The following is a 23,624-nucleotide window of genomic DNA, read 5'->3' as shown; positions in this document are numbered from 1 at the left end:
CCACAACTAGAAAAGACAGACAAGAGAAGAAAAATCGGAGGGGAAGGATGGGTTGAGGCATGAGTGATTAATTGTGTAAAGTGCCCCAAGTTATGGTTTGCCCACCCTGTCACTATTTTGCAGCAGCTTTGCCAATTGAACCCCCCTCCTGCCAGACCCACTTGTGTAATTCAATTAGTTTGCTCCAGCAAGCCTTGATTGATTTCTGTAGGCAATCAACAAAATAACTGGCCCAGTCTCACTCCCTAATTCTTGCTCTGAGGCCAGTCAGGCTTGCCAGGGGCATTCTATTCTCTCCGTTTTCTCTCTCCCTTCTCACGCAAACACTACTCACTGCATCATAACCCAAATTTGATTGAAAACCAACTGTAATCGAGTGGACAAGCAGTTGTACCTTTCAAATACAGCAGTTTTGCTGCAGAGACGGCCATATGAAGGTAATATATTATGTAGGATATTGCAAAAATATTTTGAAACGAAGAATTAGAAACAGGCTTGTTGACATGGGCTTGGAGCCTACCCCAGCTGCTGTTAGTTCAGATTCCTCAATGATAAGAGTGGCGTTCTTATCTTACATAGTTTCACAATTGTGCAGATTGCCAATGCGGTTGATGATAAGGTAAATTGTTACCTCGACAAACATCAGAAAAATTAATGTTTCCGTTCGGAACTTGCTTTAAAATGACACAGCGGAAAAGACACTTGCGTGATCACATGGTAGCAGGACCTGCAGTTCTCTGTATTGAGGGTATTACGGTTGTCACTCAGGTACGCTCTGCCACCACCCTAAGGTCACTACATTGTTGCCAAACCAGTGTGAAGCCGATGTGTGATGCCATTGTTGTCTGTGCCTATCTGGTGGCACTCATAAAATCAGTGATGACACAGGTCGGGAGTGTGACTACTCCAGTTTTCCACCTTCCGCTTAGGTCTTATCCTAGACCAATGTTGCTTTGTTTGAAGTGGAATGGTTTTATTAAAGACATTTTTCATATTGGTTTATTTCTAAAGACTCTACATATGTATACTACACCTGGGACTGTGTCTAAGTACATACATCAGCCCAGCTTGTTTGTCACAGTTTGATGAGTGAGACCTTCGTAAACGCTCACGCTATTGCAGACTTGGCTGGGTTAGGCTTGGTTCAAGTACGAATTTAATGGAACAAAGTGTCTAAGTGAACTTCAAGTTGAGTTTCAAGACACACTTTACTGGCCAATCGCAACCTTATGACCACTTGCTACAAGAGCTCTATCCGAAAGTCTCACACACCCAAAAAAGTGGTCATAATGTTGTGACCTGTCAATGTATCCATAACCATTCATAAAAGGCACATGACATAACGTTAGTTACTTACCTGATTAACGAAACACAAATAATTTCGCAACAAACACATTGAATCACAGTAGAAATCTGGTGGACAATAATTTCATGTAAACATTTTCTAATATATTACGCTGTCATTCCATTTTCTGCTTTGATTTCCACCATCTCACATAAGAAAAAATATGAAGTACAAGCTTTCGTTTTTAAACAGAAGCCATCACCCCCACGGGCATCGCTTGGTTCATCTTTGTAAGAAGCTCTGTGACAGGGGGGAATAAATGCAAATTTCTGTAATGCAACTTGCTTATTAACATTACATGAGTGTCTTTCGGCTCTAACGGAGACTAGAAGGATGAGAAGGATTTCAAAGCAAGAAGATGAGGGGAAAAAGGGGTCACAAAGCTTGCCATTTTACAGTATTCATTAGCTCGGCCTAAGAAGACCTCCTTGCCCATTTGCCTCCCTAAACATCAGCAGACCAACAACCACCCAAAATAAAAGTTTAACTGTCTCATATTTTTTCATGACAATGTGAAAATGCACGCAAGACACAAAGGTGGAGGAACATTGGTGAATGGGCATGTTTAACACAGACATCACACAGAATACAAACATAGATGACACAACAATATTAATGTTATGGGGTTTTTTTTCTTTATGGGGCACCAACAGAATTATCACCCTATTTAGTCGTTAGGATGGTTTTGTGAGAGATCTGGTTATATATAGTTATGTATGAGGTTAAGGTATTTTAGGTTATATTTATATTGTTTCACTGTGATGCTTAAACGTCTTACCTCGAATCGGGGTACCCTCTGGAGGAGACACAAAAATGAAGACACAACATAGATTTAGTTATAGGTTAGTAGTAGTTATAGTTATATTCGGCTTAGGGAGTGGATCACTAGAACTGGTTTATAACCCTTGTTAGGATTTAGGAAGTGGGGCTTGTTATAGGAATGCAAAAATAAAATAATCTCTCCCACTGCTGGTATCACAAATAGATTCCATAGCTGAGGTACTTTTTATTTCTCTTAGGCTGTATGTTCCATACTAATAGCAAAAACTCAATGTGTTATAGGCAGGACATGGCATTTATTTAGTACTGGCTGCAAACATGGGTGATAAGGCATTGCTAGGGCAAGACCTCACGCCAGCATATTCTGCTCCAGTGTCATAAGCCGTTTCCCGGCCGAATGACCTTGAGTAGGAGGTCAGTAAAGCAGTTATTGGTCTCCATCCTATCCTGGGTATCTACATTACAAACCTGCTCAGGGGGTAATGAAGTCTGCACAGATCTAGTTCAGACTGTACCTTCTGGCAACCACATGCTAAATCAAACACCTTGAAGTTTTTTTTATTTTTTATTCCACAAATCGTAAAATTCCGTAAGTGTTATAGATAGACACTTCATCTCCAGCTTCACCACTCCTGCTTGGTGATGTTGTCTCTTGGCTATTTCCATTGTTTCATTTCTCTTAAGTTGCATGCTTGCCTATTCTTTGTTTATTGTAAGTCCATTGTGTTACAAGCTTGACTGCAGGCCAAATATCCCATTAGGGACAATAAAATACCCAGCTTATCTATTCACTCACTGGTGGGCTTTTTAAAATGTAGCTCTGAGTTGTTGCTTGGATGTAAAATGCATCCCTTGCAGGCAGAGCCATGAATTGTTGGGGACAGAGATTAACTCAAACCCCCTCGCTGTGGCATGCACTGCATTAAACTGCTCTTCTGCCCATAGCTAAATTGCTGTCAAACTGGTTTTTAACATATTTCTTGCTATAACTATTTTTTCCATCTTTTGCCCCTTAAATGTATCTCTTGTGCCTTTTTCAGAGTTCCACTCCCTTTCAAGAAGAAAGAACAAGGGGTGGACTCTTCACTACATTTGGGTTGTATGTGATACCAGCAGATAGGTGGCAAGAATAAGTCTAAGGTCTGCCTGGTTTGTGATGTGTTTATATGTATATATACAGTAAATACTGTAAACAGCGTTCCCCCGTCATATCACGTTTTGTCATTAGCACAGATTTCGAAGTGATCGTTTTCATTGCTTTTTACAGTTTACATCAAAGTAGAGTTGCACAAATTTAGTGTATTACCACGTTATGCCACAACATGCCTGACAGCACTAATGGTAGAGAAGAAGACACCTTTAACACTATATAGCATGTTTGACCAATTTTAATGTGTTGTTCTCACAGAGCAGAGAGAGCAGCAAGTATTGTATGCTTTGTATGTGTTGCTCTTCCGTGTATGTTAAGGTAGCAGATATTTGAAAGTTTACAATTACTATAGCATCAATGCATTAATGTTAATTGTCATTAGCTCTTCCATGTTGTTTCAAATTGCACAGTAGGTTAGTCTAGTCTAGTCTAGTATAGTATAGTATAGTATGTAGTGGATTTTTGTTAGACACAATTGTAAGGTTTGGCCGAGCATTTTGGAGTTTAAATAACCAATGTTTAATTAATATCTTTTCTTGTCAGTTTTACAGAAGACAATTACAAATACAAACTTGTTTTTGGTGTTGCACTGCAATGCATATCCCAAAATGGTTTAGGTAATATCAAAATGAAATCCATCTGAACTAAGTTGCAAGATTATTACTATGATTGGGGCGGCATGGTTCAGTGGTAAGGTGGTCATCTCCCACCCGTGAAGTTGTGGGTTCAATCCTCACCGCCACTATATCAACTATGAGACAAAGAGCTTGAATTGAGCACACTTTAACCTATTATTTGGTGAACTGAACTGAGGTGTGTTTTAATAATTTTACTGTATGTATTTGAAGAGGTTTAAATTTGTTTAAAGCATGTAGGAGGGAAACAAGGCGAAATAAAGTCTTCACAAGGTGTCTATAATCGTGAATTTTTATCTATTGCAGTTGGGTCTGAAACCAGTGTTGGGGAATCCAGGTCCAGAAAGTAAAAACCCTGCCACAGATTGGCTTTAGCAAAACACTCTAAAAAGAAAATTGTTGAACCTTGTTGACCAACTTAAAAAAATGCTTTAAATGGTAACAAACAATTGAAATAAGTTCATTCAAAGTGAATACATTAAGTTTAATGTTAATCAAAAGTGAATATATTAAATGTAATGTTAATCCAAAGTGAATGTATTAAGTTTAATCTTCATTAAACTAAATACATTCACTTTGGCTTAACTTAATTCAATCATGTTACCATTTGAAGCGATTTTTTTAAAAGTTGGTCTACAATTCTCTTTTTAAACTTAAGTTGGTTCAGCAATTCTCTTTTTAGAGCGCAGATGCTTCTACTGAATTGGCAGTTAAACCATCTCGTCTCCACCTTTTGAGTAGACACACTTGTGGCTTAAGTCAATCTGTGGTAGGGTTTTTACTTTCAGGACCTGGATTCCCCAACCCTGTGTGGAATACACCCCTTGCGATCAACAGGGGCTCACTGCTCATACACATGTATATGTACTGTATATATACACACACACATACAAAAGTCATTGGAACAAACAGGCAAAACTGTATTAAAAATGTGTCATTATGAAAATGATTTTGTCGACCAGTTTAGAAGCCACATAAGGTTAATCACAAGACAGAGGACATTAGGGCCCCAAGGAGGTTACATTGTTACGGTGTTAGCATTTTATTAGAGGCTGCAGGAAGCGGTTGACTTATTTTGCTTCAGCGGATATGAATTTTTAGTCGGGAAGTTAAGGGTGTTACTAGTTAAAGGTTGGGTGAGGTGAAGGGTACTGTTAGGAAAAGGTTAGGGTAAGGTTATGGTTAATAAAGCAGGTTGGTAGAAGGGATGACAATCGCACATGGGCCTACTTAAAAGTTGGGACAAATCAGAATGGAGATAGAAGGAAAAAACAAGTTCAATAAATAGAAGTTAAAGGTACTTTGGTTTGAAAGCAATGATGATATGCTATGATCAATGCCATATATTCTGACTTTTTTTTTTTAATTAGCATATTGAGATTAAAAAAAAAAGATCAGACAGCTGGACCTACAATAACAAATCCACCTGTATTATGCCATGTAACTTAATGGCCATAAACCTTCCCCTTTCTAAGCTTCGGTCAGTGAGGGGTTGATCAGCTTACATTGACAATGACCTAAATACACCTCAACAAGCAACTGACTATCAGCTGTCGCATTATTTACTCCACTGATCACTACAGATGTTTGCTCAACAGCCCTCTAAATGTATTAGAAATATAATTCAATGGTTTAGTCCAGGTGAAATCTGGCTTGTTTGATTTGTCAAACTCGAATTGACTGTTCATAGGGTATCTGGCTGACCAGCTCATCCCCTCAGATGTTATGGGAAAGTAAAAGAGCAGCAAATATTAATTATCATTCAGAGATTAAACATCTGGGACAGCGGGCTTCAATTCAAAGAATATGAACTAATTTGGGCTTCCCCTACCTTTGGGGCATTTAAACTGATAAGGCCAGAGAAAGCATGATGTTTGCAGCCAAAGCACACTGCAAGAAATGTCAATCCCCCTCCCTAACCCTGAAGGAAACTCCTTGGGGGAACCACGCAAAAATATCACTGGCCTGGCAGTGCTGTGTGGCCTGGAACATAAGACACTTTTTTTTTATGGGGAAGGGATCTATCTAAAGGGCTTTGTTTTTAAATTGAATTTGTCAGTCAATTTGTTAGTAGGCTCGTGCTGTAACTGAGGCATTCCACAACCAAATAGTGATGGTGTAATTCATTTACAGCACCGACCTCCATTATTGTCTCCAAGTATATACCCACCCTCACTTGTCTTTCCCTGAATACTTTATTTTTACCATGACAAACTGAAATTAAGGAATTACCCCCAAAGGCTTGAAGGCTTGCCTGGAGCAATCAAGTAAACAGATAAACCCCAATAGAGGCTGTTATGACAAGCATTGCACAAACTCTCCTCAAAAGTAAAGCACTGTTTGAGGTGAACCCATTTTTAGCATGAAGTCTAAAACACTGTAATAATAATCAAATGCACTGTAAAAAAAAAATTTGGGGGGTGGGGGGTCTTTTATAGTACAGCACATTCTCATGAAAGGCTGTTTGCAAGCAATTCTTAATGAATTCTAAACATGGAAACGGGTGAACCAAAGATGGTTACTCAAAATGCTGAGAACATGAGAAACCAACGGATCTTACTGTAAGAATGCCATAGTCTCATCAACATACGTCTTCTCTGTATCATCATTAACAAGGACTTCAGTAAAAGCCCACAATACACGTACTTCGTTTTTTTAAACAAGGAACAATAAGCTAAAATGTACATGTACAAAAATGTAGCCAACTAATTATTTCACACGAGAAAATTTAGATCAGTTTAAATGTTAAATAGTGTACACAGCATCGGTCGTCCTCTAGCAAGAACTCCTGATTTTTTCAACCCTTATATGTACTTGCTCAACATTCTCAGGCTTTTTTGAACAGTAATGTTGTCAAAACTAAGAATCCCAAAACAACATATTTGCATTATATTAATGAGGGCTAGTGTCTTGCAACAAGGACTGTGTTTACATGCAGGCAATAACCCTTTTAAGACCCCTATATAGGCAATATTCGGGTTTTGTAAGGCCATGTAAACACGCGCAATAGCCTGAATATGCTCTTATTCTCGTTTTTAAAAACACGAAGAGCCCTGGGTTACTCCTTTCATAACCGGAGTTCTTGGTCATATAAACACATTCGGAATATCTCCATCGATCGGGGCAGTGTTTTTCGCTGTGCACATGCTTGCTATTTTCTTCTTTATCTTTTTGTCTTCTTTGCTTATTTGATTTGCGAGAAATCATGGTCTATGTAGTCACGATTTGTATGCGCAGTTCCGTCCTACTTGCTAAAGGAGCCTCCCTTGAGTACATTGATTTTTCCACTGCGTTTTCACATTATTTTGTGTCTCTATGGCAAAAACGCCATAGTTTGTGCCTATATACACATACAGTAAATACAAGTATAAGTCCGTGCTTCTGGCGTGTGAAACCCCCCGGAAATACTCAAGCCGGTGTCAACAAACATGACGCTTGCAGCAAAGAACCGCACTTCTGGAGTGAGGAGGAAACCAACTACTTTATTTAGCGTGGTGAGTGACATAAATATATCTTTCATTGAACGTATAGTAAGTCAAAAGTGGAAATGATGTTATTTACGTAATTACGTTGTCCGTGCGTTGCGGTCCGAACGGATTATTTCAATCTAGCACAAATGAGCATGTAAACGGGAGTAACGCTTTCCGCCACGCATGTAAACGTGTTACCTCGATTGTTTCAGAAACTGGAATTCTGACCTTAACCCGAATATTGACTGCATGTAAACGTGGTCAAGGTTGTCAAGTCTAAAATTTGCACCATGTGATCAGCAAAAGTAAATCAGCCATAGCTTTTTTCTACGTTAACCTACAAAAAAAACTTAAGACTCATACTGTATGGTAGTTCAATGTTTTTGCTTTACTAAAGAGGCTGTACCATGTATAGCTTATTAGATTTAACATAATGAAGATGCCTTGATAAACTGTCACATTACGGAATTGTTAAAGGTGGTGGTGGTGAAAATAACTGAACAAGTGGTGGAGGGAAAGGGTTATGGGTGAGGGGGGAGCAAGGGATGCATGCATACTGAACAAGAGTTTAAATATGCGATCTGCTTGAAGGAGAGTGGGTGTGCTTGCTTGACTCAGATAAACACTTACCAAAGGTTTCTGTAAATCACAAAGCAAGATGAAAGTAAATAGAGGAAAGAGGAAGAACAACATAGTTGATTTTAGGGTAAGGTTGGAGGTAACTGCCACTTAAGAATTCAAGTGCAGAAGTTTCATCTTGGGTAGCGTTGTAATTTAAAACATTGTTATGTATTCTCGTTTAAAAGGTTCAACGTTATAATTCTCATTATGTATCATTTCATTTTAATATTGTAGAATTTTAATCAGGGCTGATTTATTTTTGTTTAAGTTGAATTTTAGAAGACTTTTTGTCTTTAGTTAACAGATACTTTGGCGTTAGATTGAATGTGTTGAATACTCTGCAATGTTCATTCATTTTGATGCGTTATATTTTTGCACACAATTCTAGACAAAGCACACAGAGAAAAAACAAAAACATCCTTCAACAATTAGACAAGACATACAAATGCTATTGAAGGAGAATCACAAGAATGGCAATAGAAAAGTTACATTAGATAGCATGCAAAATAACTGACAGTGGTTAAACGATGGAGAGAAATGCTGACAAATAAGTGAAATAAACCAGTATTAATAGTCAGCATTTTACTCATACTCACCAACAATTGCAGTAACTCCTCAAAGGTTTTGATTAGAGCTAATGAGCACGCATCCCTACACACACACTGCATGATTTCTAACCATAAAAACCTACCTTACTTATTGATTACTAACACAGAGGTGTTTCATGGTAACTAATTTCTGTTAATACAATTGATTAGCCCATGCTAAATAAAGAGTGTTGAGAAACAATGAATATATACAGAACTTGGATGTGATTAGGCATCTAAATAAGAAGAGGTGGCGTGGCGTGCCCCGCCCCCCCAAAAAAAAAGAGCACACACGTTCCCTCCCTTCCCTAGATTGTAAGATCCTTCTCCAAAACTACATTACACACTAATAAATCAATTAATTCACCTGACTTGTTAAAAAAAAAAGAAGTTAGACTTCGTATGTTTCCTGCATTACCGCATTCATATTACATATGCATTTAAGTTTAAAAATGGCAAGTAGAGGTAAAAAATTAGAATGTCAACTAAAAATTAAAATGGTCAGTTTATTTTATATCAATGGGCATAAATAATGAGATGACCAGTCATTTTGAGAACACCACACGAAAGGCACAAATGGGACATGAACTCAATCACGAGACAATTTAGTAGCGTTCGTGCTGATTTACATCTGCAGTAACAGATCAAAGAGTCATTGAATTTTTCCAATGGTGACAAATTATCGACCTAAAATATCTACCCCTTGTTGCCCAGGGCCGCTTCAGAGTCTGCACTTAATTAGCTATATAATTAGACTTTGTTTTAGTGGGTCTCTCAGTGGGGTTTAATCAATGTGAACAAGACACAAACATATCCACCACTGCAACTTCAATGTGGCTTTCACTGACTTTGACATACCGTATTTCTGAGGGAGTATTTATCATTTGACCTCATTCATTCTTTATACTGCACTGTCAATACCTTCTGTGCACTGTATAATGAACTGCTGTACACTTACAAAGTTTTTTAATAAATTACAGGAATCGGCAAAAGTATTTTTGAAGAAAACAAGTCCAACTATTGCTAAACCATCTTTAGAAGGAAATAAGTTGGAAATAAGGGAAATACCATCAACACACTTAGCTTTTCCTTACCTGAGCGTAGCTGTTTGATTCGCCCATTACTTGCACTGGGGTCAATGGGCAGGAAGTCTTTATACCAGGTGATTTCTGGGTCAGGGTTGCCACTGGCGGCGCAGAGCATCGTTGCTGTCCGAGTGCGCTCCACGACTTTCAGTTGAGGGCCCATGTCAATGTTAGGGAAGCCAGGAGGGAGTAGATCCTCTGTATAAAGAAGAGGTACATCATCATAATCAACACAGATCAAAAAGTATTGCAAGTTTTTGGATACGTTTACACTTTACAATTTCTAGTGTTTGATGCCTAATTTTCAATTATTCTTATTTCTAGTTCCTGATCCTAAAACGGCCACAAGAAGCTGGCCAATACTGTATTGGCCACTGTTGCGAGTACTGATAGCTTAAAATAAAGCCCTATACTGATACCTGGTTTCAGTACTCACCCATCCCTAATTAAAAGACTATGATATAGGCCTACTAAAAGAAAACTTAAGACAAATAAATTTAGGGTTAATAGGAAGCGGAAGCCAATCCCAGATGGTTTTGGCTGAAAAGCAGAAAACATCCTGAAATGGTTGCTTGCCGGTCACAAGAGCACATCGGAAAACATTTCAGTCCAAGCTATGCAAGAATACATTCTCACTTATATGAGGCCTTTTTTAGGTCAGAAAATTTCTTAACATAAGTTCTAAATTTGAGATACACTTTCCCTTGTAATACATTTCCATCTGAGTAGTCTTGCAGGAAACATCGTTGCCTTTGCAATACTACAAATACATCCTGTGACAAAACCTATATAAATGTCAATACGCGATCCGATAAGGACATATTGTTACACATTAAGAAAAGCCTTGCAAAACAGTGACTCAAATGACAATTCAAGTCATGTGAAAGGTCAAAAAATGCAAAATATTTTCAATTACTGTACTAGCTTTCCATATTTAAATTTTCAGTTTGACATTAAAGGCACAAGAGTTTTGTTTGTGGGTGAGATCTCACACTTCCATCATTCATCGCATTCAAGAGCCATAGCATTAGGCAGGATGATTTTCTTACAATCTTTGAGGTAGCCCTGCAGCTGATAATCAAGCATGATTGAGCAATTACTTCACTATTAATGGATGAGAGATTGCAGTGTTCTCCATAGTCATTGTCCTCCTTTTGCTGTCACGCTGGGACAATTAGTCCCATGGGTCAAAACGCCTGACCTCTACCCTGACTGGAGCCAAAGTGGTGACTCATTCTCAGATTATGAGAGCTGCGGGGGGAAGTGCCTCGAGCTGCAATATGCATCAGAAGCTCAAGGCCACATCACAACTCTGAGAATGACTAAGAAATTGGACAGTGGTACATAGGTCACTGCCCATTTAAAGAGCCAATGACCTCATGTCGTCACTGCAGACGACCAGGGAGCAATAAATTGGGGGTAAAGAGGGACAGTAAGTTGGGTCACAGCTGAAAAATTTGGTAAACTGTAGGGCAAGTGGCAAGTTCACGGCCAGCCCCTGTGGGAACCCCGGCTCAAGCCATGGACCATTCACCCCCAATATCCCTCAGATTCACAGCTGTGGTGTCCTTGAGCAAGACATCAATGCTCTGAACTGCTCCCTGAGAGCTAAAGTAGCTCCGTGCTCCAATGTGTGCCACTAATTGTGTACTCACTGTGATGGGTTAAAGTTGAACACATCAATCAGAATGAGACATGCTAACAAACGACAACAATGAGGGTCTCCTATATTTACTCTTGGCATGTGAATGCTGGCCACGCAAAGACGACAAATATTTGAAGAGGCAGAAAGCAGAAATAAAACTGACTGTTGCAGCAAAGTGAAGGTGATTACAACTCTCAGAGTGAAGGTACAGCAAGATGCTAAGCTTATGTTAGCACATGTGTTTCCTTCATTGTCAATACTTAGTTATTACAATAACAAGACTATAACAAATCTGTTCGACCAATGCGTGACTAGCAGTAGATTTTTACTAATGTGGCATCACTTGTGAAGGCTTGGAACTAAAAGTGACAAGATTAGTGTCTCGTAGTACCTTTTCGTAGGCTACCTAATTTTTACTAGCAACAATAGAGGTACTGTAGGGTGACCGGACGTCCTGGGTTTGACTGAGACAGTCCCAAGTTTTGAGACTTCGGTCCCGAGTCCCGACAGATTTGACCAATTCCATTGTTTTGTCTTGATGTTATTTAGGTCCCATTGCTGTGGTCTGTTTTTTTTTGTTTGTTTTTTATGTGTGTGTACGTCAATCCCACAGTTGTCATAGCGATTCAAAAAATAAACCCATTAAATGGGATATTAAATTAATTCCTATTTACTTTCATAGTAACTTTTGCGTTCTCATTTGCATCTGGTTGCTAGCAGGCATGTTTTCATCATACCGGAACAAAAACTACTTCATGCTTTACAGACTAGGAATCATGGGAAATGTAGTCCTGCTATCCTAATAATGACACTTGGCTGTCAGACTCAACGCAAGCTGAGCTTTCTAGCGTCGCAGCATATTTCCAATATTATAATGCGGGACGGGCGCGAGATAAATGGCACAGCCAGCCTCCAATAGCTGCCGGGACCGAGCAAAAAAGTTTGGATAGTGGAGAGTGCATTGAGTGAGTCAGTGAGTAAATGTTTAACCCTGTTGAAATGTCAACTAAGATAAGCATTTAGCATTAGCTAAAGTAATAACACAACTGAAAATACACTCCTAGTCGTAAGAATAGGATTCGGCGTAGGCTGTGACGTCCATCTTCCGCACTCCCCCAATTTCATTTTCAGCTAAATTGTGGCATGCTGGGTTTTAATTTTGAAAATCTGCTCACCCTAAGGTAGTGTGCAGTGTAAAAGGGGCTTGAATGTCAGTTTGATATACTCAGAAAATGAGAACTTTGCTTGAAAATGTATGCTTTTGGTTGATGTTGATTGATTTTGTGTCGGCTTTCAGCAGACATGAACGATAAAGCCAATTATTTGTTATTAATCAATAAATTCAAACATGGGATTGGCACAAGATGCATACAGAAAATGCACTATGACTGACTGGAGCAGAAGGTTATTCACTTACTAAAATCTCTAAAAATAAAAGAGTAGAATCTTCAAAAATAAAAGACATTTGGGAGAAAACAAGGCTGAGTCACACACTGATGGCCAATGTGGTTGCCTTCAACTAAAGCTGGCATCAGCAAAGCATGATGAATATTTCACTGCTAGGTTCAAAGACATACAGGCATTTACACCGTTTTAGGCTCTAGTGCTGTATCCTCTCCATCGATTATTAATGATCACCGCTGTATAATCTTTTTATATCGAGTCGCCCTGAAGCTTAGAAAGGCAATTGCAAACTACATTTCCCTTCTGAAACTTCAGGACATGAGAGTGCAATATGTTCTCACAAAATCCCTCTTCTGTATGTCATCAATGATCTATGTTAAACATGCCATAATGGTGCAGCACTTTCATTCCCTTCGAGCTAGGTCTGTCCGTCGGAGAAGGATTATTGCATCAGTCTGGGCTTCCCTGTGTCTCCCGTATGATATATTGGATGCTTATGAGGCCTATCTGTGCTTTCAGTCACCAACCTACATGATATGAAAACTGTATATCGGAGTCAAGACAAGTCAAAATGTTGAAATCATTCACTGAAGTAGTGGATTTGACACTAATAATATCAAGCAAGTGACAGGGGGAATTAGTTATAACTCTGGACAAGAAAAAGTCAGCAAAAAAGTCTCCCAAAACAGCAGTAAACCAGAAGAATATTATTCAAAATTTACAGCTGCTGTGATACTGATGCACTTCGGGCTGCTTTTCCTGAATGCTTGTTGTTACATCCCCAGGAATAGAGTCAGATAGCATCTTTCCTCTCAAGCTTAGAGGCTCTGTCGATAAAGGCGGCCATGCAAAAATAAACAGATCACTCATTGAGGGAGTGCTACTTCAGGGTTATCCAGCCTGACTGTGAAGGGAAGAAGAAGCCAATAACGTACGTTGATGCTATCCTAGCTATTCCCAAAGGCCCTCTCCACCAAAACAGTCTAGTGATTGTATTTCTCCTCTGATGTGCACTTTTTGTGATGACGGATCTTTACAGGCCAAATAGAATCAATGAAAGTGCACTATCCATCAATGACAAGGCATTGTTTATTTTACCAAGAGCAGCCTTTACCATTTAGCCCAATAATCATTAGACTCCAGGTCATGGGGGCCTCCACCTGCTGAGCTCATACATTCAATTATGCAACAGGTTTTGAAAGACAAATTCCGGTTGCTTCTACTGCAAAAGGTTCTTTTAATAAGGGCATCAGCAGGGGCATGCATTTAGAATCCCATATGAGTATGAATGCTAAGTCTGTACTGGCAGACAGCTCTCCAATCATCTCATCTTGACTTGCCTTGCCTTTAGTTTTACTTTTTTTATATCTGTCTATAATTTTGCTTTACCATTTAATATCATTACACAAGTGACAGGTGCAAAGCCTTTAATCAGCCTCTGAATAGTTGAGCCAGCGCTGATAATCTGCAGATTCATGCCTGCTGTTGCATTCAGCATGCTATCATGTGGCCTGCTTAAAAGGTCTGTCCTTTACACTCACTTAACTTTCCAGACTAATCCTCTTCCCCGTGGTTCGCTGGTACCAAAAAAAGTCATGGTTGCACCAAAGTCATGCATTCTCACACAAAATATGAGGCTTATTTTTCTCGTAGTTATCTGTCTGCATCCTGTAGTTCAGGGTGACGTTTAAGTGTCTTTCTGTCTGTAAAACGTTAACATTTAACCAACATGGCAACAGCAATGTAACACCAATAACTAAGATGGCATCAAACACAAGTGGATTTTTCTTTAATGAAATTGTGATATTACAAACCAGAAGAGAAATAAATGGAATGCAGTATTTCAAATTAAAAGTGAGCTTTCTGAAGGTTTCATCCAAATGTGCAACGAGCAGTAAGCTATAACAGAGTATAACAGTAAATTTCCGTGAAAAAGTATTTGCCTTCTTCTCAAAAGTTTACATTTTTTGCATAGCTTCCTCATTTCAATGTTGAAGATCATTGAGCAAAGGTCAATATCAGACAAAGATAGCCCAAGTAAACCAAAAGGGCAGTTTTATCTATCAAGGATATAAAATCAATGCAAACTTACCATTTGTAAAACAAACAAATCAAGAATTAACTATGATGAATTATTCATTTATTTATTTTTTTAAAGCTGAGTCCATTTTCACTGACCAAACCCTAACCTGATTTCGTCCAGAACTGCTCAATCAAAAAATCACTTAAACAGAACTTGTTTGGCACCTGTCTCAAAATATATCAAAAAGATGCAACAAAAAGCCACAATCCAAGAAGCGCTGCCAAATAGAGTAATGTACATCTATCACTCTTGAAAGGGTTACAAATCCATTCCTAAAACTTTAGGACTCAAGTGAACTATGGTGAGAGCCATTATCCAGTCCGCAAATGGAGAAAACACACAACGGTGGTGAAACAACAGGATGGGCCAGCTTACAGAAATTACCCCAAGAAGACCAGGAGCTGACAAAGAACAGAGGAAAACATTTAAAAAAAAAAAAAACTGCAAGCCTCCCTTGTTTTTGTTCAGGTCAGAGTTCATGACTCAAGTAAGTGACTGGGTAAAAATGGCATCCATGGTAGACAATCAGGCTTCAGTATGGTACGGAAGAAATGGCCTGAAATGGCGTGAGTGCGCCCTGAGACATCAATGATATCATAGGACGAAGAGGGAGCAAAACTTGATTTGTGGCCACTGCAGAAAATGCTATGGGGAGCACCACCACCCCCCACACCTATTACTCATATTATTATTTTCACTTACTGAAATGATTTAATTCCATCAGAGGCATAATCAGGTTAACTGATTACCCAGTGCCGCAGCATGGAGACACAGGCTATGAGCAGATATGAGCATCAATTTTGCAAAGGGATGGCTGGGAGATTGACACAGAGATTACAAGCAAGAGAGAGATTTTAGCAGCTTTTAGCAATGTGCTTTGACAGTTATTTTGTGATGTGGCTATCAACAAATGTATATTTTACAATGTTTGTACTCACAGATCAAAGCATTTGGAATCACAGTCCCCTGATTCTCTATTGGTATCCCTGTTGAATTGCTTTTGAGAGATACAAAATATGACGAGGGAAAAGAAGCACAAAGAGAACTCAGGGACATAGCAGAGAATAGCAACACAGGGGAAATCTAATCATAGCGAGCCTGGCCCCATCACGACTCACCCTCTCCAGATACCCATCTCAGTTGAATTATGGTTGTTACACAGCCAACCCTCCACCTATCCATACTTTGCACCATTGTGAGAGGGATATGTCACATTGGCATTCTTGACATCAAATGGGCATCATTTACTGTACTCGTACATCAAGGTATAAAAAAAAAATACGATGCAGCATCCTCTCACACTATGTATAGATTAGAGAGTTACACGGTAAACATTTTATTTGACATCAATCAGCTTTGTTGATCTGTGTCCATAGCGTAACTGAACTACAAAAGGTATACAGTATTAGTGCGCAAAATCATTACAATGTAAACATGTTAGTGAACTGATAAAGGGGTGAGAATGAAATGAACATAAAAACACAAAACCAATCTACTTACTGGCAGCGTTCAAACACATTTTGGACCACTGCCAAATGTGAAGGCAGCATAGACTATAGGCCAGGTTCAAATAGGCGTTACAACAAAAGGGCTCGGGAGGGTGGGCTATAACAAAACAAAAACAGCCTCCACTCCAGGTAGCAACCAAAGGCCCAATTTTGTCATATATCAACGTATCGTGTATAATGCATGCATGTACCTTGGTAGGTCACTACGGAAGCATTTATTCATTTAATGGTTTACGGTAAATGTGTGCCATTGGAAACAACCAGTGGTAAAAAAAAAAAAGAGACTTTAAATGAGTGCAATTTTATGAATTATGTCTTGCATGTGTGTGAACAATGATACATCACAACCAGCAGCTAATAACCATGTAAAAAACATAAAATCGGGATTTTAATTATTTTTTTTTTTAGGTCTCTCTGGCTCTCTTTATCTATCTTGTCAGGCTCCTGAGGCGACAGGGCCAAGACAGGCACACTCCAGGGGGGACTGGAGATGAGGCCGGGGCCATTACAGGAAGTGCTTCACCGTAGAGAAACGTCAACCAGTCAGGTCTGGTTTACGGGTGGGAGGTTTGAGTGCGCGCTTCAAGAGGGCGGGAGGGAGTGAACCACGTGTCAGTGCTCCACACAGTATGAGTGATTGTGTTGCTCCACATGCCTTTTCAAATGTAAACACTTTCTGCTGTTTTATAGTTTAACAGTGGATTGAGGGAGTAATTAGGAACAGATACATATCATTCCCTCTAGAAATAAATACAAATAAATGACAGATTAAAACATTATGGTAGTAATGGACACATGCTCCTCTCTGTACTGTACCTTTTTACTGTAACGTGTTCCATGGACATCACTGAAAATGTGTGAACAAAGCAAAATTTTGTGCGTTAAAGTTAAAATCATGTAGAATTATCGACAACAAATGTGTAACGTTATAATATTCCGAAAGTCACAAATAAATGTTAAACAGATTTGCTTTATCATTTTTTAAAGTTTTGTTTATATGCATTACATTGTTCATCTCAGCACATACGGCAGAACATCAAGAGGAGGGCAATCTCCCATTTTCATAATTGCTAAAGGATTTGGCGATAGATGGATGTGTGAGACTAGGCTGGTAAGTCATTGTCCTGGGGAGTATTAAGCCTCACGCAATTATGCCTCTAATGACATATTTGAAGGTTGGCTTGATGAAGTGAGCAACACGATTGAATAGGTAGTGGCTGGGAATGAGCAGAGGACTACTTCCAAGGCTACCAGGTAATTGCTTAATGTCAACATGTAATTTGGAGGTGACGGGTATTTGTGGCAAAAATAAAGGTCAAAGAGGATTACAGCTTTCAACAGGGTGACAATAGCTAGAGTGTTGGGTAAATATGCCACTTAAAAAGATTTCTGCAAGAGAATGTGTGTTCATAATAAAAAGCTGTTTCACCAGAAGAGGACAAAAGATAGTTTCCTTCTGTACTCAGTATTTGGCAGATTGATTGGTGAGTGATCTGAATGGAGAGAAGCTTGAGCATTCCATATCGAATGAGGTGTTTCCCCCACAACTTCCAAAAGTCACAGGTCTATTAATAAGGTTTTTGCCTTAATATTATTTCAGCCCATACTGAAATGCCAAATGTCTAGGTTCTTGCAATTTTGCTGCATTCTCTCTATCAGTGGTTCTTAATCTTGTTGGAGTTACTGAACCCCATAGTTTCCTATTCACATTTACTGAACCCTTCTTAATTGAATTTTTTTTTTTTTTTCAAATTCAAGACATATACATTTGGTTTACTGGTGAACAAATTGAACAGGGAGAGTAGCCATTTCCTTGAATCTGGCTTCTTCACTTTGAATTCAGAAAGTGTTGTATGTTTTCTTAAACTGGAACCCAGGGGCAGTAGATACAATGAAAATAGCAGAGGCCCCAGAATTGTACTCTGTGGAAGACCATACATCCCGTTATACAGTACAAATGAATTCCTATTGCACATATTTGTACAACCACATTTTTTGCTCAACATAGCTTGAGTATATTACAATAATTAAAAATGAATAAAAATCACACGATCTACCATTACAACAGTCAAAAGACGACTACTGAGCGTACCAAATTCCCTGCAGCACATAAGTCAAGCAATGTAGCGTGTTCACCTGCAGCCAATGATGGCCAAATAAGGCGTATCATCACGAATCATTTGAGTTGGGTGTGTGTCTTGATCTGTGTGAGCTGAACCCCTAAAACGGACTCACCAAATCCCTGGGGATTGATCTAATCCAGGTTAAGAACCACTGCTCTATATAATGGTACTATTTTTTTTTTAACTCCAGTTTTCATGTACCATACTGCAATTTATTGAGTATTTTAATTCATTTCTTCAAAAAGATTTCAAATGTATTTTTGTACTGAAGAAATGGGATTAATAAAATCAGCAGTCTGAAATTATCACTGACAGTACAGCGGGACTTCAGTTCAATCAGTTGAGCCCAGAGGGTCTACATCACAACGTCTATGGAGAACAACTTCAGTCACCTGGGCTGGTAAGCTCATTTATATGTAGAAGAAAAAGACGATAGTCAGCCAATCTCTTCTTTATGCATGAGATGGGCCACTCAAAGGTCATCACTCGCACCGATTCTAATCATCAGAAACCACCTTTCTTTCCCAACTCTCACTCTCTGCTCACGTGAGGTAAAAATGTTGATTAGATTTCAACATTATGGTCAAGGGCCTTAAAGTGTAGATAGGTATTTTCATTTAATTACCTTAATTACCTAAATCCGAAATCAGCATCGTCCTAAATAAGCATACCTAGAAACGTACTACATAAAACCAATATATAAATTGACATGGCACAGAGAATAGCATTGCAATATCATAATTTTTCAAACCTGGCATTTATCATGTTAGGGAAAAGAGCTCAGTAAATTTAACTGCTTACTTTGCTGAGAGGAATCAGTAAAAATAGCATTTCACAATTGAGTTGCCAGAATAAACTAACCGTTTAAGAATAATTTTAAAACCATCTCAAAAAAACTTTTCTCTCCATTCAGTCCCCAGATAAATGATCCACATATCTGCACTTTCCATCAATGACAAACCAATCAGAAGACCTGTACTGCTTCTTCTACAACTCACTTTCGACCTCCTCTTCTCTCCATCATTCCCTTTTTCCCTCTCCCCCCCTTTACCACATGAGCCTTATATTGGCTCTGGCTCGATGTACGGGGTCACCAGGGTTACTCTGCTTGAGCAAGAATGATATAAAATTGATGCCAAAAGCTCAGAAGTCAGCCACCTTGAGTTTGAGGCTCCCTTCACTTATCTTGCTTCATTGGTACTGCGTTTTCATTTACTCCATCCTCTGCCTGTCTTCCTTACACTCAGCTTATGTCTCCAATGTTAGCTTGCAATCATACATGACTACAGCATTACAGGTTTGAAGGATCAATGAATTCAGGTGTAATCTGTCATCTGTAGTAGTAGCAATAGCTTTTTCTAAGCTTCCAGTCAAATATTTTTGGCTTAATGTACTGGATGAAAGGGTGACCATATTTTCATTTCATCAAAAACAAAGTACGCATTCACAGTCCATTCTGACATGTCAAGGAAGCTGAAACTTAATGGAGTATACACGCTAAGTCTAACTTCACAATAAAGTTTACTAAATACAGTAATACATTGACGGTAAAGCAAATAGCCTTAGTACACTCTGAAGTTCGCCCACGCCGTGGCATGATGGCTAACTTGACTTCTCTTTTAGACGTTACTTTATCGTAGTTGATTGACATTGTAGTGCGACCAACATCAACACAACGCTATCCTGAATACGTAGTCAATCGCTAATTTAGGACGCTAAGAAACCACTAATTAATTACGCTGTCACGGCAGAAGTCTCCGACGTAAGTGGCTAGCGGCTACCTGTTAGCATGACCAACGAATGTCTGAGTGTCTGGCTGTCGGCTGATAAGTCAGTTTGACAGCTTACTTTAATTATTTTTCAATATTCTGGACCAAGGCTACTTTGTAAATCACTCTTTATGTTTAAAGGAAGGGGAGTGCTTTAAATTGCACGTTGAGGTCTCTTCATTATGAAAAAAAAAAAGATGAATAGAACTTTGTCTTCATTTATTTGATAAAACACATTAAAAAAAAGAAAACATTCAACTCAAAATGTCAAATTTAGCTGTTTAGATTATAAAAACACAACTTTAAGCCATTAATACCTTGTTATTTTACGCATGAACCATGTAAAAATAAGAATGTTTCTGCCTCATATTGTATTTAAAGTTGTGTTCCTGAATCCTAAATGGCTATATTAGACCTTTAGTGTTGATTTAATTTAGTTTTTTTTTTTAATTTAATGGGAAACGGCGTTTTACAAAATAAATCAAAACACTAAATCCTACACAGCTATATTAGACATTTTGAATTATTTTTTTTAATTTAATAGAAAAAGCTCTTTACAAAATAAAGACAAAGCACTATTTATCTTTTCTTTGTGTGGCTGATCCGAAAAACTATCCGATCCGTGACTAAAATACGTGATCCGCCTCACATTGCCGCACAATGAAAACCGGACAGATTCATGAATTTATAAAACCCGTCCGGACGCCCAGGGATGGAAAAAAAGTGGACATGTTGAGGCAAAAGAGGCCGTTTGGTCACCCTAGTTTAAAACAGTCAAGGCAACAGCAATAGGCGCAACCAAAGTATTCGTGACAACACCTTGGAGGTTTTGCAAACAACTCTGGGCATCCAATCTTCCGTAAACAAACCGCTTGTGATCACATTTCATGAGATTCTACGAGAATTATGAGATCTCTTGCGTGACGGGACGTTACGAGAATTACACGTCAGAAGCCAAACACCGTTCAATGGAAATTCCTATTGTACATGTACAAATTGTATTTTATTAAAATTGTAGAAATACCACTTTGATTTTGCGGATAACTATTGAATTTTAACGATGACTTTATCCCGGCCTCTTTACAATGCTTCACCTACAGCTGCGAAGAGATGTTTATTTGAACCCATAAGTTACCACAGTCAATACGAAAGATCACGAGATTGCAATTTAAGGATCCTTGACACCCTCATACTGGTCAGTGGACCTTTCAATTCACACAATAATTGTGCTGTGTGATGAGCAGCAATAAAATTCTGCAGTCTGCACCTCTTTTGTGCCAATGTAAAGGAAGCATAGCATAGGGTATCACAAATTCACACTCCTTGTGACCACCAGCATGTCACTGGTGGAACAGCAAGCGGCCAATATAAAGACTTAATTCCTGCTCTTCAGCCCATTAAGCGCAATCTGATTTTACCCCAATGATACTCAAAAGAGCTTCCAGATACAGTAGTAGTCCCACTCTTTCACCCTCTGGTGGGCTTCGTCCCACACTCTACTTGGCTCAAACTCTTATTGTTGAATTTTTATCCCGCTGGGCTTTGGCTGAGCTGCTGATCCCTGTCACCACAGCAGCATCAAACTGCACACAGCACATCCAAAGAGTCAGAAAGTCAAATACATGGACAGCGTTGATATTTTTGGCGACTATAAATCGCAGATCAACTATTCCCTATTTGTGACTGAAAACCACACCATATTACATATGTGACTGAAATTATTGCCGATTACAGAGTTTATTTATTTATTTATCTATCTATTTATTTATTTTTAATTCAAACAAATTATAAGAAAGCTAGTCATTTTCATTTAAATTGTGCATACTTTATTTCAAACTGTTCACTACTCTTCCATATTGAATTATTCAAAAACAGTGAGTATACTACTTTAGTCATTCCAAAGACATACGAAGAAAAACATGGCAACTTATTATCAATCGCATACAGATTCAGGTGGAATCAGATAAAATAGGTTTTAATTTTTATGTCCATTTGCACCATATTCAGTCAAAAGGTTTTCCTTTAAGTATCAGATGGAAAAATTAAAGAGTTTCAAAATGTAAATCTAGTGACCAATGTGACTCTATTTTTTAATTTTAACCGTTTCCTTGTGATGGACTTCTTACTTACTGCCAAAAGAGCAAATGCCTTGCAAGTCTTATCCTGCAACAAGAGCAGCCCAAAAGTTTGTATAAGGGAATTACCCCTCCACCCCCCACCCCAGCCACTTAATTTCTATCATGGTTTGGTGACATAATATACACAAGGAAGACTTACATTGTGCTTTCCAAGTAAAAGGGGAAGTAGGCAGCACTACGTGTATTGTTGGAGATACCCAGTGTGTATGTATTGTATGCCATCAATTATTAAATATTGTCATTGGCTGCTTCTCTGCTCTCTCTATAGTTGTTATGTTGTTAATACATGTATAGGAAAGGTCGCCACATATGGAGGAGGACAAGAGGGGCTTCGATTACTTGCTGATAGTAGCAATCTTATTCTTCACTGTCTCTGTAAACACAAATGCAGGCACACAGAAGTAAACATCTATTCACACCAGCTGCTGGCATGCTTATTTGCACACACTCTACAAACAATAAATCAGGTCTCTCTCTCTCTCTCTCTCTCTCTCTCTCTCTCTCTCCTACATACAAACACACACACGCACACACCTTTCGCAATTTTTTTTTCCGGCCATCCAGCACATGCCCTGCAATCACATTGTTCTCCAACACAGACATTAAAAAGGTATTCAAGCTGTCGACAACAGAACACAATAGAATTAGCACTCCCCACCCTAAAAAACAACAACAAAAAAACAGAAAGAACAAAACAATGCAAATAAAAAACAACAACAACACATAATGTCATCAATAGAAGTGAGCAATAGCACTAAAAAATAGTTTTGTAGACTTCAAACTAAAAGCAAAACTTTAGTAGTTCCATTTTAATTTTTCCAAAAATTGCAAGTACATCATCATGAACTGAACTCCTAAAGCTTAATTTATCAGTAACCCAAATCCTTTGTTTGAAAACAGAACATGGCACTAAAAACTTTAAGGATAATTTATTTAGCATTTTTTTTTTTTTTAAAGCAATACTTTGATCCCCTGCCTATTTTCGGTTTGCTATTCGGATATGTGCCTATTTATTTTTTCCGCCTGCAAAAAGAACAGCTATTTGCTGAAACACTAACCTTTCCACAGTTTATGTGCTCACTGCACTGCCCTAAGAGGCTACAGGATAGCACCAAAGCCCTTGAAGATAGGAGAGCAGCAAATGATGTCAAAGAATTATTCCGAACTGATATATTCGACTGAGAGACTAAAAAATGTCGAGAGGACCTACATTTAGCCTGGGTTGTTTGTGATATGGAAAACCTCTCTCTCTTTGAGACCCTGCTTTATTTTCGGTACGCT

At 38.6% G+C, this 23,624-nt stretch overlaps 1 protein-coding gene across 12 annotated transcripts in view; it reads right to left on the bottom strand.

Moving 5' to 3' along the window:
* The window catches only part of ptprsa (protein tyrosine phosphatase receptor type Sa), a 233,580-nt gene that overhangs the window by 83,923 nt on the left and 126,033 nt on the right, over window positions 1–23,624 (bottom strand). For 11 of the 12 annotated variants that reach the window (XM_077584850.1, XM_077584855.1, XM_077584853.1 and 8 more), the window contains exon 6: window positions 9,683–9,871. In XM_077584850.1, coding sequence (XP_077440976.1) covers window positions 9,683–9,871 — 189 coding nt within the window. Of the gene's footprint in view, window positions 1–2,123; window positions 2,142–8,010; window positions 8,020–9,682; window positions 9,872–23,624 lie in introns of all 12 variants that reach the window. The other variant, XM_077584858.1, reaches the window with a different exon arrangement.

The sequence above is a fragment of the Vanacampus margaritifer genome, chromosome 13 (assembly GCF_051991255.1).
Source record: "Vanacampus margaritifer isolate UIUO_Vmar chromosome 13, RoL_Vmar_1.0, whole genome shotgun sequence".
NCBI lineage: Eukaryota > Metazoa > Chordata > Actinopteri > Syngnathiformes > Syngnathidae > Vanacampus > Vanacampus margaritifer.
The sequence above is the reverse complement of the archived record's forward strand: the minus strand, read 5'-3'. Positions and strand labels throughout refer to the sequence as shown.